General features: G+C 44.8%; 1 protein-coding gene across 1 annotated transcript; it reads left to right on the forward strand.

Moving 5' to 3' along the window:
* The first annotated feature begins 1,836 nt into the window (after positions 1 to 1,836).
* On the forward strand, positions 1,837 to 18,311 carry LOC307111475 (protein CutA homolog). The gene is made up of 6 exons (XM_079791413.1): positions 1,837 to 2,026; positions 6,146 to 6,294; positions 9,910 to 9,969; positions 12,157 to 12,202; positions 12,463 to 12,512; positions 15,252 to 18,311. The coding sequence occupies exons 1-6, from the start codon at positions 1,958 to 1,960 to the stop codon at positions 15,352 to 15,354; spliced, it is 477 nt and encodes a 158-aa protein (XP_079647539.1). The 5' UTR covers positions 1,837 to 1,957; the 3' UTR covers positions 15,355 to 18,311.
* The last annotated feature ends 464 nt before the right edge of the window (positions 18,312 to 18,775 follow it).

Here is an 18,775-nt window from a genome sequence, read left to right on the forward strand (position 1 = left end):
GAGGAGGAAAAGTTAGAATAAGAAGCCTCCAGAGGAACAGTCCGGGTCCTCAAGCAGTGGTAGTAAGAATCATACTATATCTATAAAATCTGCCAAAACCAGAAATGCAGGATTGGACTTCTGGAATCTAACCTTGGAATGGAATTTGGAAAGAGTAAAGGTGCCTGAGTTGAAGGAAGAAGAGATTCCAGAGGCAGTTTCTTCCAAATAACAGTTAATTTCTTGCCTTCCTTGCGCTGTTGCCCCAACATCACCTTCATTATGACCATTATTATAATCACCAGCCACGCATCCATATCATTTAGTTGTTAAACAAGCATTTATAAGCCTAAACAGTGTGGGGTTTTGTGCTAAACTTGGGGACATCATCTCAGGATTTAAGGTAAATGGTCATTAACCAGGGGCATTTCTTAATAAGTTAATAGGTACCCAAGATCACAGTCTTGAATATAAAAGTTTTCTTAGGACACTTGGCCTCATTTACTGTAACTGTTTTCCCCCCCAGATATTAAGTTTTTACATTGCAAATGGAGATTTTCTAAGTTAACAATAGTTACCATGAGAATACTTGCTTTTGAAATGCTGACATGGTCTTACATTTTACAAAGCACTTTTACATTAATCTACTCTGTTAACCCTCACTTTAGACCTATGAAGGTCTATTAGCCCGTCCTTTACCAAGCCTCCCCCCCAAAAAAAAGCTCAGAGAGGTTAAGTAAGCTGCCTGAGTCTGCACAGCTAATGACATAAATGATAAGAGTAGGGCTGCAACTGATTTATTTACTTTGTCAGACACTGCTAGGAAGTGAGTGCATCATTCCTTTAAGGATTCATAATCCCAGGGAATGGGACAAAACAGGTGAACAGGTAATTTAAAACAAACAGAGGCTGTGAACTGGCAGCCCACAGGCCCGGTTTGGCTAACAGATGTGTTTTTTTAACCTGTTTAGTTTAAAACAGTTTTGAATTGGTTTCCAGTGCCCCCCTAATGCCTTTCTGTTTCAGGTACTATTTACACACAATACAATTCACCAATTAAAGTGTATATTTCGTAGAATTTGTTAACACTTGTGTAACTATCACCACAACCAAGATATAGAACAGTTCCCTTAATTTAAAAAAGTTTACTTGTGCCCTTGTGCACTCAACCCCTTCTCCTGCCATAGGGTATTTCACATTAAAAAGCTGGATTAAAAAATTGGAAACCCTGACAACAGTGGACTCTGCATTCCTGAAGGGCAATGCTTTGCTTATTTGTTTGCATCTCCCCACAGTTGATGTTAAATGTTGCAACAGAAGTGTGTACCAAGTGCCTCGGGGGAACAGAGGACCGTGGGATTAACTCTGGGAAAGGCCGCACAGAGCAGCTGGCCTGGAAAGATGAGTGAGTTCATAGGGAGAGCAGTTGGGAGCCAGAGTGTTTTAAACCCAGGAGGATTAGAAGGGAGATCCTGGGAGGGGGAGCTGGTATGGGGGACAGGAAAGCAGCAGAGTGAATCTCGCTTCTTGTTGGCTGGATGGGCTGTGTAAAGTGGAAGAGTTTAGTGTATGTGTCTTAGTGTTTGTGTGTTTTGCTTTCTGAAGGTTTTGTATACCCAAGAAACTTACGTCTTTTTATCTGTACATCTCTGGGGGTTTTAAGGTATTTTTGTTGTTGTTGTTGGCATGAGAAAGGAAAATTCGTATTTTATTTTTGTAAGGGTTATAGGTCTGCATATGGTGCTTGGGTTGTAGGTCTCTAGGGAGAGGGTTGTCCAGAGAAAATTTCTCACTCTTACCCCGCCCCCTCCACTATCTCGTTCCAACCAGCCTGCCTGGGGCGGGGCAGCAGGGCAGGCAGCAGGTGGGAGGGTGGGGGCAGGGAGGGCGGTTTAGGCCACAAGTTCCCGCCCCCTGCCGGCAACTCAGCCAGAGGCAACATTCGCCGCTGCTGTGCCGCTCAATTACCAGCGACGCCATGGATAGGCTGGGCTCACGGTGTCCTCTGCCAGGCTACCCTCGGCCCTCTGTCCTTCTATGCCTCCTGGTGAGTGCCCACGCTACGACGTTACCACCCCCCTTAGCCCTAAACCTCCAACCTGGGAACTGAGGGAAAAGACACACTTCCCTTTACTGCTCTTGGCATTTTGAGCTGGGGGCAGGCAGGTAGGGGATGGACAGGAAAATCCCTGGAGGCACCACCCGGTGTCCTGGAGACTGTGGTGGGGTTCTGAAGCTTACTAGCTCCCCTTCCTCACTCTGTGAGTAGGGGTGACTGGGCTGTTTCATTGCCAGGGAGGTGAAGGGGTATCTGGTGGCGAGTTCTTGTCTAAGGGTCACTTGATAGATTCTTTTCTTTCTGTTGCAGTTACCATGTTGCCTTTATGAGGGCTTTGTTTCTGTCTTAGAAATATCTTAAAATGTTACGTTGGGAAGTGACCATTTACAGAGTAGCTCCAGTGGAGGAGGTGGTTCAGGAGGAGGTGGAGAGAGGCAGAAGCCTAGGGTCTAGCCCAGCTCAGATGATCACTTTTGGGTGATTTCTGCTTCCTTCCGACTCCTATTTCCTCATCTGTAACAGTTGGCACATATCAGTGGCTCTTACCCTTTTGGGACCTGTAGGTTTTCTTGTGTGTGTTTTTTTCTATAAAGTACTGGATTTGTACACAAGGAAACTGTATAGATAAACACAATGTTGTAGTCTTTCAAAATATGCATGGATTTCTTCAAACTAGGTGGGTTATAAATTTAGTTGGATTATAAACTAGGTGGATTATCAATTTAGAACCACTAGGTGGTTTCTGAGGCCCCCTTTTTCTTAACACAGACTATAGTCAACCATAACCTTTTAGAGGCGATGCAAATATTCCAGGACAAAAAAAAAAAAGGGGGGGGGGGGGAGGAAGGCAGAATAAAATGCAAAAATAACTGAAAGAATACATAAAATATTTTAAAAGAATGTAAAAATAGAAAAGGTATGTAGTAAAAGACAAATAGGAAAATGTTGAACAGACTTAAAAATTGTATCTTAAAATGATCCTATTAGGGAATATTGTGATGTGTGTATCTTCCATCACTTTTGCACTCACATAATGTCACTTTCTAATACATTGTAGCCCATCCTTGGTTCCAGGTTGACCTTTCATGCTGCTGACACTTCGTTGATATGGTCCACAAACATGTCTCAAGCCCTTACTCCCTGTCAGAATTGTAAGGTGCTGGGAATACAGAAATGAATGAGACTGAAGAGCATATGTCCAATGGAGGAGACATATAAACAACTATCTGTATTTCAGTGTGACCAGTGGTACAGCAGGAGGATGTTTACAGCAATTCTGGCCTCTACCCAATAGATGCCAATAGCATCTCTTCCCCAGGCATGACAATAGAAATGTGTCCCCAGACATTGCCACATGGCCCCTGGGGGTACAAAATTGCCTTGAGAACCATTGGATTAAGTGAAGCTGAATCGACCCCACTATATCAATTCCTAGTTGTGCTCATTGTGGTTCCAAGAGCCCTGAATGGAGGCAGGAGTCTTGGATGTAAGGTTCTAAATGTTCTGCCTCAGTTACCTTATTTGTTAAATTTGGGGTTACCTTAGATAATACTTGAGAGCACAGCTCTCCGTTTCAGAAGCACAGGTCACATTGCTTTAGAATTAGGCTACTTTTTCCACTAGCCTCTCCACGGTGCCTAGCACATACCATACACACATGAATGGAGGGGAATTAACTCCTCAAACATCAAGAGATGTAAGAACTTAGTATTTTGACTTTGAGTTCACCTAAGAGTTTCAATGCATTTTGGGTGAGCTTATATTGAATCTTATTAGCTGTGTTGCACTGCTACCTGCTGACTGGAATGCCCAGATCTTCCCTCAGAATGGCTTTTTTGGTTGGGGGACAGGCCATTGTTCCTTGTGTTTGGAGTCTGTGCTGGAAGCTACCATAGAGTCACGTAGTGGACTCCTTAGAGTATTCCAGTCTGCCCAGTTCTCTGTTAAAAGCACTGCTAACAAGACTTGTATTTTTCACAAGACTATTTAGTCTTAATAACAACATCTTGCTGGTGTACTAATTCACTAGTCTGCAAGTATTTATTGAGAACCTGCTGCGTGCCATGAACTGTGCTGGGGATACAGTGGTGAGCAAAGCCTGAAATTCAATTTTATTGAATTTGTGATTACCAATTATTTTTCCTATCTCATGTGAACCCATAGCAACTGAGATAGGCAGCACAGTGTCATAATCTCCAATTTCTAGATAAGGTTTGCAGAAGGAGAGGTGGTAACTTGTTGAAGGCCACAGGCAGCAGTACTCACAGTAGGATTTAAAGTCTACTGTGCATACATACACACATACTAAAAGCTTTTGAAGTCTGGGTTTTTTTTCTTGCATGGTTACTGGTTTAGTTCAGTGGACTAGTATGTTGAATTGGTGGTTCGGTGGAGGTAGTGGGAGGGAATGAGAAAACCCAACCCTGACAGGCCTGTAGTCTAACTGAAGCTGAAGACATAAAAACGCTGCTCAGGCCCTGCCAAGAAGTAGGAGGCAGGACTTAGGCAATAGCATAAAAGGAGTGGGAGGACAGAGGTTTATTTGAGCAAGAAAGAAGCCCTGGGCTGGAGGCAGGAGAAACACCCTCTTGTTCAGCCTGGCTTAAGTCACAATGGGACTCCTTGCAAGCTGCCTCTCTCTGTTAATGACTCCATTATATTCCCCAAGCAGAGAACCTGGAAAGGAAGGTTTTTCCCCAGTTTTTTTTTTTATTTCTTATTTTAAACTAGAGGCCCGGTTCACAAAATTTGTGCACTTGGGGGGGGAGGGTCCCTCAGCCCAGTCTGCGCCCTCTCACAGTCTGGAAGCCCTCAGGGGATGTCCGACTGCCAGCTGGGGCCCGCTCCTCGGGGGGGGGGGGGACCGGGCCTAAGCCGGCAGTCGGACATCCTTAGCACTGCCGCAGAGGCAGGAGAGGCTCCCGCAACTGCTGCTGCACTCGCCAGCCATGAGCCCGGCTTCTGGGTGAGTGGTGCTTCCCGTGGGGGAGCACTGACCACCAGGGGGCAGCTCCTGCATTAAGCGTCTGCCCCCCTGGTGGTCAGTGCGCATCATAGCGACCAGTTGTTCCGCCGTTTGGTCAATTTGCATATTAGCCTTTTATTATATAGGATGTTTATCATTAAAATAGTAAGAAAAATATCTTGAGTGCCTTTTCCTTTCATGTTGTCGCTGCTATCATCTTAGCTTCAAGTCTTTTTCCTGGATCATTGTAATGACCGTGTAAGTAGGCTATCTCTGGTCATTCTCCCTCCTCCCTCCTGGTACCCTCCTCAGCTTCACTACATTATTACTCTGCTACTTAAAACCTCCAAAGATACCCTACCACTTGAGTACAAACTCCAGACTCCTTAGCCTGACCCTTTTCTCTACAGTTCTAGCCAGTTTCATTTCCTCCTGATCTCACACCCACAGACTAAGACCCAGGCAGACTATAACTCATCTATCCCTTAATACCTCTTGAGTTTGTACATATTACTGTTTGCTTAGCATGTGTCCCTCTCTTATAATCCTACTTATCATTCCAGATCAACTTAGATGGTACCTTCTCTTCCACGCCTTTTTCTGCTCCCTCAGGTAGAGCCTTCCTTATGGTTCCTGAGCGCTCAGTTTGGTAGCACAGGTTGCATTGCTTTAGAATTAGGCTACCCTTTCCACTAGCCTACCCAGTGCCTGGCACATACACAGATGAATGGAGGTGAAGGTAACTCCTCAAACATTAGATGTAAGAGCTTATCATTCATTATAATCTCCACAGGAAGATGATTCAGTGGATGCCAGTTAGCATTACCTCCATCAGAATGGATTTCACGTCATCCAGACTGGAGCCCTAATCCTGGCTTCACCAAATAAAGCTATGTGATTTTGAACAAGCTTCTTGATTTCTGAGCCTCTGTGTTTGTTGTTTTTTTAATCATCTGCAAAATGCAGAGGGAAATATCTAGACAGAACTTTGTTGAAGTCCTAAAGCTCAGGGTCCCAGGAATTGTATTTTGGATGGGGAATGGGTATGAAAAAAAGATGCCCAGCCCTGGTTCCAATCTGCTTGAGCAGGAGATAGCGAATTGTCATGTCACTGCTGACTTGTGCTTTCTCCCACCATTTAGATCCTGACAGCTTCTTTCCTGACTTACCCCATGCTCAGGACCCTTAGCCTGCAGCTCCATTCAGCTGTCACTGGCAGTTATGTCTCCGGCACTTACTCCATCGTCTTTGTCAACTGTCCCAACGAGCAAATTGCCAGAGATATTGCCAGGTATGGTAAAGGGGCTTAGGTGCTGCCCCAGGAGGCTCAGGGAGCTACCAGGATGCTATCATGGATCACGTTTAGGCCCTTCTTCTGCTTCTGATAATCCTGTCCATCTAGTGATGAACTACGCAGCTGAATGATTTGATGGATCCTGCTGCTGGGCGTAAAATGTTGAGTGGCGTGGGGGGTGGAGGGGGGGCGCATATAAGGAGACGAGACCCAGAGGGATGGGATGTGTGGCTTATCCAAGGTGTTAAGGGAACAGTGGAATCCTACCTGTTGAGAATTTAAGTCTCATTCCTGGCCCATCTGTCTTCCTTCTGGGAGATACTCTCTTTGCTCAGTCCCAGAGGTGCTCACTATGACAGTGAGGAGGAGGAGGAGAAGGAGGAGGAGGAGGAGGAGGCAGTCATTCCAAATATTTAGAAAATTTCTAGAAGCAGTTGTGGTATGGTGGAAGAACACTGGACTTGTAAGCAGATCAGAGTTTCAGTCTTGGCTCTACCACTTACCGTGTTAACTTGGGCAAGTCACTTCCCTTCTTTATGCATTAGTAATTTGAATGTAGTAGGTGCTCAATGTTTGTGGTATCTGGATTTTGCCCCCTTCATTTCTCTTTATAGATGCAGCTTTGAAGAGGGTTAGTGGGACTGGAGGGTAATGGATTTGGCTCCTTGATCCCTTTCTTCTTGATCCACAACTCCGCATTCCTGAAGTTAATAATAGACTAGGTTATAGTGTTTTCAAATGTTGAATCTGGTCTTTGGGAGCAAACAGCCTCCACATTGTTGACCACAGGTTAGCCTTGCATTTCATTCCATCTCTCTTTCCTCCAATCAGAATGTGTATTTTCCCCTCGTTAACATTACCTTTGAAGAACAGCTCCTATCTAAAAGAACCTGTAATTACTCCAGAGATACCCATGGTATTTAGTAGCTAGGAATTGAAATCCCTCCTGATACTCCTGCTATACCAAGGGTCTGTACTGAACTCTTTTCTCTGGACTCTTGAACCAGCCACTCTGGGTCCTGTTAAGGAACAACTTCAGCTGACATCTGCGAAGTTTGGTGTTGGGAGGAAAATCATTCTAATGCCTGGATTCTAACTGGTTGAAAGGCCAGTTCAGGTAAATGGATCAGTATTAGCTTGGAGAGAGATCTCTATTATCTACTTGCATCCAAGGTTGTTGATGAGAAGTCAGGTGTTTATCAGGGGCTCATTCCTTTGTAGGAAATACTTTTTCTCTCTGATAATTTTTAGGATTCTCTGTTTATCTTAATGTTCAGCTATTACTTTGTTAACTATTCTTTCTATAGTCTTTCTGTGTCTGTTCCTTTATTCTGCATACTGGGAGAATTTCTGAGCCCATTCTTCTCTCTTATTTGTTTCTCATTTGTATCTATTTTGCTAGTCAGCTCCTCTATTGAGTTTTTTGTTTAAACTATTAGTTTTCCTTTTCAGGATTTCTAATTATTCTTTCATAACCAACTACTCATATTTCATAAATATCTGATCCAATAATCTGATTTAATTTTATGGTTGCAATAATCTTGCCTTATCTTTCTGTAAATATTAATTATACTTATTTTTAATTTTTCCAGCTTTATTGAGATAGAATTGACATGTAACATTGTGTAAGTTTAAGGAATACACATGATGATTTGATACATGTATATATAGCAAAATGATCAGCACAATAAGATTAGTGAGCACATCCATCACCTCACAGTTACTTTTTTCGGGAGTGAGAACTTTTAATATATACTCTCTTAGCAACTTTCAGGTAGAGGTAATTATGTGTATAATTATAGGAATCTGAGATTATACTTATTTTTAAATCTTGGTTTTGAATGCACTGTTAGCTGGTCCTCGTACGTAAATTCATTGGTTGAACTTTTGTTTCTCTTGGTATTGGCTTTCCTCAGATGCTTTGTGACTCCTGCGTGTAACCTCTCATCTCTTAGCTCTGCTGGTGGGGAGTCACGGGAACAGCCGCAAGGAATGGTATTAGCAGCACTGTTTTCAGTGTGAGTGTGGTTTGGGGGGACATTCCACAGACTGGGGTGCCCTAGTGACTGGTCTTCTGGGTGTGAATTCTCCCTTTTATCCTTGGCCGTCACCAGTTAGGACATTGTTGTGCCTTTTCCCCCAAAGTGCCTGCACTTAACTGCTCCTTCCTGGAGACAAACGCCCCATTATTGCTGCGGGGCCATGGGAGGTTTGGGGCATCCACCTGCTCCTGCTGTGGCATTCCGGCAGTTCACCTTGCTGGCTGCCTCCAGCTCCCGCCTGCTTTGGTTCCCATCGCCCCAGGTACAGACTGTTGCTCTTTTCTCTGGGGCAGTCCCCCTGTGTCCTCCCTCGCGTGTCTCGGGGATGCCTTTTATTCTTTGGGGCTTCCTCCTAGTTGCCGGTATATGAAGCGTTCTCCTTACTGTGTTCTAAAAATCTGAAGGGGAGTCTTTGGTGATGTGGGTATGAGGCAATGGATTTTTTTTTTTCTAGAGGTTTAACTCACTTCCTGTGCTTGCATGCCACCTTCAGAACTAATAAAATGTAATTTCTCAGCAAATGATTGAGGGAGCAAGACTCGCAGCAGTTGCTTAAGCACGTTTGTGCCTTGTGCCTCTCCTTATGGCCAGGGATTTATTTAGCTCCTAGAACTTTGCAGAGGAATGAGGTGGTGGTGATGCCACAGTACGGTGGAGCCTTAAATAGAGAGCACTGTTTAACCTGGAACCCAAGGGAAGAGAAAGTAGGTCTGTTCTCTTGGCAGCAGCTGGAGGAAGGAGGGGTCAGTGAGCAGAGCTCAGATGAAGTTTATTTGGCAAGGCCTGATTCTGAGGGCTTGAGGTTTTGATGTCTGGGGACACTTCTTTGCATCCGTGACTTGGTGGTGCTCCTATTTCTATGACACCTGTACCAGCTCAAGCCCTTTTTATTGTGTTCACCAGGGTGCTGCATAGGAATCTGAGATGATCAGACCAGGAATTCCAACCTGTGGTCTGTCCAAAAAAAAAAGTCTTAGAGGTCTGCAAAGGTGATGATTGTGTGCTTAGGGCTATGATAGAAACCTTTACCAAAAAAGGTGAAACGAGCCTATATTTGCCAAAGACAAACACAGTTATGATGCTTTTTTGTTTTTATGTGGAGCTGTGGGGTCACATGGGCATCTAAAGATCAGAAGCACCGAGCGCAGCCTGATACCTGCCTGTGGGATAGAAGCAGAGGTGGCATCATGAAAGGAGTCCTTGGTGGTGAAAGGGCTGGAAGCTGCTGGTTGAACCATTTTCTCGTTGTACAGCAGGAGGGTCAGGTTGAGGGAGGGGACATGCCTGTCTTGGAGAGGTGCTTGAATACTTATTCCTGGAATGAGAAAGAATTTGCGTAAGGTCACACAGCCATACTACTGCAGGGCCAGGAATGGAACCGGTCTTCTTGTTCTCTGTCCAGAGTTAATCCCTAGTCCCCAGGCAGATTAGGCCTGTCATTAAAAGTGCCAGGAGGTGGGGAGGGGGGACATTCTAAATGATTATCCAGCTCCCAGGAATGCCTATACCTTGTTCCTTCTCTTAAGGTCCTGGACACTTGCCCCAGTGACTGTCACTGTCTTTGCTTTAGGGCTATACTGGATAAGAAGCTGGCTGCCTCCGTGAACATCCTGCCCAAGGCATCCTCATTGTGAGTTTTGCTGTGGCCAGTGGAAGGTCGGGTCCTAGCTGGTGGGAGGGGTACTGAACTAATGGGGAATTGTGAAGGAACAACTCAGAGGCATTTAATTAATCAACACTTCACTGTTGATTTGTATTCAAAGGAAATGAACCAGTGTGTTTATGTCATCCTATGAACAAAAGCAAAAATGTGCTGTGTGTGTATAGAGAAAGGAGGGAAGACCCTCCATTTTAGGAACAGTGAATCCTGCTTGCACATTCTTTGTTTAAATTCATTAGTTTGCTATTAGCAAGGAAGCCAGAATGGGCATTCCATCCCCGAGCAAGGCAAGTAGGGATATCAAAGGAGATAATCTCCATTGCTTTTAGATTCTTTGGGAAACTGAGAGTTTGGCATATGTGACAGGCTGTTTCTGTGCCCTGCCTGTCTTTCATTTCATTGACACCTTTATTTTAGTTAAGCCTGGTCTGTCCTATTTCTTTCATTAAAATAGTTTAGCATCTCACCACAAGTTGTGCAGGATTTGTCTTGTGCCTTAAACGCTCTGATTAGCCTGTTCCTCATCTTCTTCCCTCCTGGAAAGAGAGAGAGAATAAGAGCATGGGGTGGGGAGGGAAGGATAGGTGGGGAAGAAAATAATATCTACTCTGAAGGTCAAAATAGAAAAATACTATATAGTTAAAGCTCCCCGCCTCCCCCTCTTGCCAACATTGTCATTGCCTCAGTGGCTCACATCATTTATTGCTATGGCTCCCAAGTTTGGCTGTGCTTCTAATTCCTGAGCTCCATTCTAGGTCTACTCCATCAGTCCCTCTGAGGGTGGGGCTTGGTTCTTTGGATTTTTAAGAAGTGGAATAGGTGATTCGCATAAAGCCAGTCTGGGAATGAATGCTTGGGACCTAGAACAGAATTTCAGCCTGGCATTCCCTTCAGATGGCTTATAATTGATCCTTTTACCATGGCTCTGTGAGGCAGGGCCAGTGGCTTGGGTCATCTTAGATTTCCCCTGGATTAGTGTAGATATTCTCAGGCCAAATTTCTTTCCCTTCCCTTCACATAATGCTGTTCTCATACTCTTTTCTGAATGTCATCACTGACTTTTAACCTTTGGACTTGTTTCCATGTCTTGTAAGGCTCACTTCTTCTCTGAAGCCTCCTCTGCTTCTTATTTATCCTCTCATGGGCACTCAGCATTGAGAGTCAGTGGTACAAGTAGCCCCATTCCATAGGATGGGGAGGGGCCTGGAAGCCATGAGTATAGAATAGTGTTGAAAGAGCCAGAGATGCCCAGTTTGGAGGAGAGAAAACGTAAGAGTTTCTGTACATAAGGGTTTCTGAGGTGGTTCTCCATATGGAAGTTGGGGAAAACAACTGGGTGGCAGATGTTGGCGCACCAGAAGAAAAACCACCTCGTGTGAAAACCTTTAAGGTAGATGGACTTCTTCAAGCAATGGTGAGCCTCTCACCTCCAGGAATGTTCAGGCAGATGTGAGTGTCCCCGCCACGTCCCACGTGGTTCAGGGTTCGGGTTCTGGAGGAGGCTGCACACAAATGAAAGAGACTAGACAAGAAAATATAAATTTGGGAATTGGGGGCCAGGCGGGAGCCCAGCTCAAGAGGAAGGACTCTGCTTTGCTCTGGCCTTGCTATCCTTTTTATTCAGGTTTTGGGATATACCCATAGCCCTTAGGCAGGCAATTCCAATAATAGCCAATCAGCAAGGATTTACATAAAACTAAAAGGTGGAAATTGCTTCAGCTACCATTGTCTCACCTAAACAGTGGGTGCAGAGCTCTGACCTTTCAGAGCTCAAGGTCTCTAGCCTTCCAGGTTCCTTGTCAACACCTCTCTGCTAGTGAAGACAATGGGCAGCTTCCAACAGGCAGATGCTAGAAGCATGCATTAGAATGACTGGACTAGATGACCTGTCAGGCCTTGGCCAATTGTAGACGTCTTTATGTGGACTTGGAAAGATTTTATTTTTATTTTATTGTTTAAAGTATTACAAATAGTAGTACATATGTCTCCTTTTTTCCCCCATTGGCCTTCCCCCGGCCTCCCCTACCCCCCCCCCCCCCCCCGACTTGGAAAGATTTTAAAGTTTCCACCTCAATAAGTCACCTAAGTGGGCCAGGTTTGACATTTACGTGGGATTGTTTTGGGAGCATCATACATTGGTCTTGTCCTCGTCTCCAGGTACTTTTGGAATGGAGAAATAGAAGAAGCCACTGAGAGCCTGTTGGTGAGTGAAGTTGGGTTTGGGGATGGGCCTTGATACGGGAAGAGTGAGAGCATGGCCTTTTTCCCAGGTTCCAATGAAAAGTGAGCAAAGATCAACTGATTGAGGTTCTTGCCCCACATCATGCCTTAGATTTGTTTGCAAGCCAGTGGCAGGGCCTGGTGACCTAGGGGAATGCTGTCTCCTAAACAGCCAGATGAGAAAAACGAGCAGCTGCAGAGCTGGGCTGAGGTAAAGCAGTGATTTTTTTCTTTTCTTTACAGTTAATAAAGACAAAGACTTCCAAGGTCCACATGCTATCCAGCTATGTCAGGTAATACTGGCGTCTCTTCTCAGCCAAGAACGTTCTAGGTATTAAGTGAATGAGCTTGGAAAGCAGGAAACCTAGTCACAAACCTTCGTATGACCCTGGACAGGTGCCTGTCCCTCAGATTCTCCATATGTAATATGAGAGGCTAGAGTGAGTTAGTTTAGACCAGCAGTTCTCGAAATTTTGGTCTCAGGGTTCCTTTACACTTTAAAAAATTATCAGGGACCTAAAAGAGCTTTGTTTATGTGGGTTATATCAAAGTTAACTATGTTAGAAATTAAAACTAAGATTTTTTTTAGAAAATTAATAATAAAACCATTACTTATTCAATGTTGTAAATAATGCATTTTTATGGAAAGTAACCATATTCCACCCCCTCCCCCAAAGTGAGAAGAATGGCATAATTTTACATTTTTTTGCAAAATCTGGCTTAATAAGCATCTTTAAGTATTGGGACACTTGGAAAGCTCATGGTGATAAATTCAAGTTTTCCAAACTTCTGATTTCTGCATGAAAACATAACTTTTTAAAATTGGCAACACATGATGTAAATTGTCTTCATTTGAGTGATGGACTCACTTTGTTCATGTCTGAGACAGTGTCTACCTAATCCTCAAATCTGAGTAACCATAATTTGTAAAAAGGACAGCTTATGGTAACTCAGGCTTAAAAATGGTGCTTCATGAAAAAGTCTGGTTTTAGCTTGTGACTCAGTCAGACAACTGTAGGACATACTGAATTTAGGCACACAGCACAGTGCTTTCTGTATACTCCCCATGTTGTCACACAGGGCTAAAAATACATGTACTCAAGGGTCAAAACTGAATAAAAATTGTAATTTTTACCACTTTGTTAAGGATGTTCTTAAGTGAATTTGACTTTTTGCAAGTGCAGGTGTGTGGTGAAAAATACAACAGTGAGTACAGTTTGGTGCCATCGTCTTGATGCATGTGCTAAGGTGCCAGCAGTTTTACCCATCATCGCTTTTGCATCATTAGTGCAAATGTCAACACAGTGAAAAGATAAATAACAAATTAGCATTATTATGAACTAATGGACTCATGGAACTCCTGAAAGAACCTTGGAGTTGCCCAGTGGTCAATGGGCCTTACTTGGAGAACCACTGGTTTCAAGCCTTACCAATCAAAGTGTGGTTCTGGAATAATTGGCATCGCCTGAAAGCTGAATAGAGCTGCAGAGTCTCATGTTCACCCTAAACCTATTGAACCCGACTGCATTTAACATGATTCCCAGGTGATTCCCATGCACGTTAAAAGCTTGAGAAGGACTGTCTAAACAATACTGGCCAATAACTATATCCCTTGGAGGTGTCTTTTAAATTACCAATTTAAGCCCCACTTCAGATTTGGACTTAATTGATCTGAAATGGGGATCAAATATGTTCTTCAGAAGCACCCAGATTGACTCTGATGTGAGGCTAGGATGCAAGTTACTTACTGGATGATGAAACTCTTTTTCCTTCGCTTCAACCAGGATCCTGTGAATAGATGGCTATACCCGGGCCTCAAAGCTAGTGGTAGAGAAGGCCCTGTGTTACCACCTTAGCAGAGGTGGGGGAATAGGCACCTTTGGTAGAACCAGCACTACCAAGAAATCACGGCTTATCTGGTGAGGGACAGCCTCGTGGTTAAGATGGTGAACCCCAGAGCTTGACCTCCAGCATCAAATCTTGGCTCTACTTGCTAGGTGTAGCTGAAGTGCATGCAAATTAGTTAGACTTTCTGTGCCTCAGTTGCCCATCTATAAAATGTGGGCCATAATGGTCCCTTGGGATGAATGTATCTGAGGTAGACCCCATGAAGTGTTGTACCAGTGGCAGCTCTTACTGCTAACATGTTACAAATGTCCTACTCTCTCTGAATACTGTATGTTTGCTTATAAAAACACATACACTGGTCCAGGGGTCCATGAAATAAGAAAATTCATTGTCCTGGGGCACTGGATAAAATTACCCAGCTTACCCTAAACGTGTAAGCACCTGGACACATGCTGTGATGCGTGTGTCTCAGAACTTTACAGGGTCTCGTTCTGCAGGAAGCAAGCAGAGGATTATGACTCCCTCTGACAGATGGGAAACTGAAGCCCAAGGCCTCATGTTCCTTTAGTCTGGAAAATGAAGAAAACTTGCATGGTGTGCCGAGGGCCAGGTGAAAGAAGGGGGAGAAGGGAGAGAGGTTCCCTTGGGTTTGTATGTCAAGAGAGATCCCTTAGAAAATGTCAATGGTTGTTTGGCCTTGAGGGATAAAGAGGCTTTTGATTGATGAACAGGAGCAGGGAGAACTTTCTAGGTGGAGCAGAGAATACAGTGGTATTGGGTGGGTGGTGTTTGGGGTAGTAATAGAGGCAGCAGCTAACATTCAGTGAATGCATACAGTACCAGTCAGTGTACCAGCTAAGTGCTCTATGTCCTTGTCTCCTTTAATCCTCAGTGATCCAGTCATGTAGGTGCCATTTTCATTCCCTCTTTTGTAGGGCCTTTAGAGAAATGATTTGTCCATGGCTACACAGCTAGTAAGGGGCATACTTAGAATTTGAACCCTTGCCTGTGAACTGTAAAGTTATCTGTCCCAACTCACCACTGTAGACAGAGGTGGTGGGTTATGGAGGTGGACAGGGGATGCAGCAGATTGCAAAGGCCTCAAGGGAGGCTGGCCTGCTGGGTTTCATCGCCTGACTGATCCTAATCATAGTCACTCACAGGACTCTGCTCTCTTCCCAAAGGTTGGTGCATCCTTTTGAGATCCCAGAGGTCTTCAGTCTTCCCATGGACCAAGGAGATGTGCACTATTTGAAGTGGCTGGAGGAGGGCATGGAGGAGGACTGAGGGGGGCGGCCTTCTGTGGATCCTGCTGGCTGCCGCTAGCCTTCATCAGCTGCATGCTGGGGAAAGGAGGCCTCTTTCTGCCTCCCAGCATCTCTGGATTCCTTGATTTTGTCAGCGCAGAGGAGCTAAGTAACTTGTGGAGGATGAAGGGCCGAGGCTCCTGAGGCTAGAAGAGGATGCTGGGCCAGTCCAGGCCAAGCAAGAACCCAGTGGAACTTGTCTCTGAGTACTTCCTGCTAATAGGTGGCCAGGGGATGAGGGCACGGAGGGTTGTGTGTAGGGGACAGGGGAGGTGGCAGGGAGGGTGAGATTTGTCATCGGCAGCCGTCACTGGGCTACCTCAAGTGTCGGGTGGAATTACTCTCCTGGTTTTCAGGAGGAGAAATAGACCTGGTGATCTGTTTACCTAGAAGTGTGTGGGTTGGAGGGCACCATCTGGAGGAACTGGCAAGCACTTTATTCAAAAGGATGGATTGTGAATGGTGCAATTTCAGGGACAAGCAAGATTATTTCTCCTAGCTGAGGGTGGCACTTGTTATTCCTGAGGCCTGAGTAGTGGGTCCGGGAATGAGCTTCAGGAGTGTGTGTAGGACTGGGGAGATATTAGCACTTAGACACAGCTCATGGGTTGGGAATAGGTCTAGACCTTCCTAGCCTGAATATGACCGGCATCAGGAGGTTCTGGTGCCTTGCTCAGCGGAGCATTGAAACTGAGCATCCTAAAGCAGAAAGAACCCTGGGGAACTTCCAGACCAGTGTTTCTCAGACTTGCCCACAGAGCCCAGAGGTTGACAGGAGGTATGGGGACTGCCTGCCCCTCTCCGCCACCTTCAGCCAGTGCAACTGAACTGGTTTTTTGTTTGTTTGTTTGTTTTTTTAATGTATTGAGTTCTCATGAGATTTGTGGAGCTTTTAAAAAAGTTTTGTCAAAAGTTGTAAACCAGTGGTCTAAGCCCGTCTCCACTCTATAGGTTAAGTAGAGGAAATTGAACTGCACTGAGGTCCAGAAAGGGAGTGGCGTGATGTTACTAACGGGACAGCCAGGCTGCCTGCCCTGTGTCTGATGTGCTCCTATCCCTGCTCCTTCCCAGGTGGAAGAGGGCATGGAAGGCAGAACCCCCAACTCATTCTAAACTTGATGCTTTTTACTGCCTCTTCCAAAGAGGTTGGAAAATATCCTTTTGTAGACCAAAGACCCAGAGAGCCTGCTGCAGCCTATTCTAAAGGAAGAGTTTTCAGTTCTTCATCTATGTGGTAAGTGGGCCTGGGACTTAAGAACATATTGCATTGCTTAATCCTACCCGCTGATCTGGAGGTAGGTGAGAGTATCTTTATTCTGAACATAAGAGGATAGATTTAGAGTTCAGTGATTTTTAGGGTCTGCATGACTCCACCTTGCATGGTTTGGCCTCTACCACAGTTCTCCCCGAATGGTGCTGTGGAGCTGGGGCCGGGACCTAGACCAGTGTTTCCACGTGGGAGGCCTTCCCAGCATTCTCAGGACATGTATGTGTTTTGAATCGGGAATCTCCAGAAAAATCAGTTCAGTGAATACGGAGGCCTAAAAGCATAGAGACATTGCTGGTTTGAAGGAATCCATCAAATAAGAAAATAAGAGCAAGACACGCCAGCATGTGGAGCCGAAGGTTAGGAGAAGCAGTGCAGGAGCATGTCGGAGATGGCTACTGTCTAATCAGTCTTGCTTGTGATTGTTGTGTCATAAGTGTTACCTTGCAAATAAAATAAGTTTATACAGAGTATACTTTATACAAATTCTCTGAGCAGTGTACCAAGTTACAAGCTTTCAAAGCAAAATAAATTCTTAATTTGGCATTTTTTGACATGTGATTCTTACACTGTTCACCTTGCCAGGATATTTGAATGTTACGTGATTTGAAAAGTATCCAATGTCGGGGTTTAAATATTCCCTCTAGGCTCCAGTTCTTTGTAAATACACCTAAGCTTGATAGTCCCATTTGTTAAATACCCAGATATCTATAACAGTAAGGAAAGAGTATAAAGAATGAAGTAGTATTTTAAGAATAACTTGATGATTTAGGGAATTTGAGAATTCTAATTTCTTGCTCCTAAGTCCAAAGATTACTATTTATTGTAGATTTGTAAACACTAACCCAGACCACAAAGAACCAGGCCCTCTCCAGCGTGGGGAGGACCACTGTTCTCAGGAGGGTCTATTTAGCTGCTCACTGTAGAACTCGAACAAGAAGCCAGGTCTCTTGACACCTGTGCCATTCACCTTTCCATTCCATCGATATCAGCTCAAAGAACAATCCCCACAACCCCCCAGCTCCAACTGTGGTTTTGTCCCAAGGGCAGTTAAAAGGTTGAAAGCGAAAGGATGGTAGATAAAAGTGGAAGCCATAGTTAAGGTTTTTAAGGGCAGATGTGAACACTTGTGGGAATTAAAAGGCTACACTTGACCCCTGAAACTACAGAATTCAGTTAGATCCTTGGTCTTCACCTCCCTATAGCTGATTTTTTTCTCTCTCCAAACTTCCCCAAATGTAGAGTTTATTTAAAGTAATAACTCATCATATTTATATGTGAAAGGGTTCCCTCTCAACACCAGGGAACTGAATCTAGCAGGGATTAGCTCTGCCAGGAAAGGGAGAGGAAACTGAACCAAAGGGCTCGGACCAAAGTGGTGCAGGTTCAAACCAGCAGAGCCACGCCCAGAACTCACTTTGCATCACTAGGCTTGTGTGCACTGAATAGCTTATAGTGCCTGCACTGACGTATTTCAATAGGAGCAACTTCTGAGTTCACGTCCCATCCTTTACTTCCCTGTGGCCCTCACTAATGTCTTTTCCCCCCGATGGTCAGATACTCACAGTAGAAAAAAGGTTCCATATCCTCTTGGTGGTAAGGGTGAGGATACTGCTGAGAGCATTTGTAGGCAGTGGCAGGAGTGGCAGGGTGGCCAGGGAGAGGGTGGGTCCCACCATTCCTCAGTCTCCAGGGAACCAAGACCAGAAACCAGAGCCAATTCCTCCTGCTACCCAACTGCTGAGAGTTCACTGGGGGAAGACAGGCAACTTTTCAAAGGGAGCTTTTAAATTGTAAGTCAGACACGTTTAATTAGAACTTTAATATAACACGTTATTAAAAGCAGCAATTCAAAACCATAAATCTTTAGAAGGTGCACAGGATTATCATAAGGTCAGTTGGCAGTAATGCAGCTATGATCCGGCACAAATGAAAGGCTGGGGTACGGAGTCAGGGCGACCTTGCGAGACCGTATCCCGACTTCCCAAGTGGGGAAGACACCCTTCCCCGCCTTTTCCTTTTCAGCTCAGAGCCCCTCTGAGCTCAAGTAGAGACGGTGCATCTGTGACAGGCCTGGCTCATCCTGTGCTTTCTCAGAAGCCCGGAGAGCAGGCCTGGGAGGTTACTATGCTCT

This window comes from Cnephaeus nilssonii, assembly GCF_951640355.1.
Source record: "Cnephaeus nilssonii genome assembly, chromosome: 14".
In the NCBI taxonomy this organism is placed as follows: Eukaryota; Metazoa; Chordata; class Mammalia; order Chiroptera; family Vespertilionidae; genus Cnephaeus; species Cnephaeus nilssonii.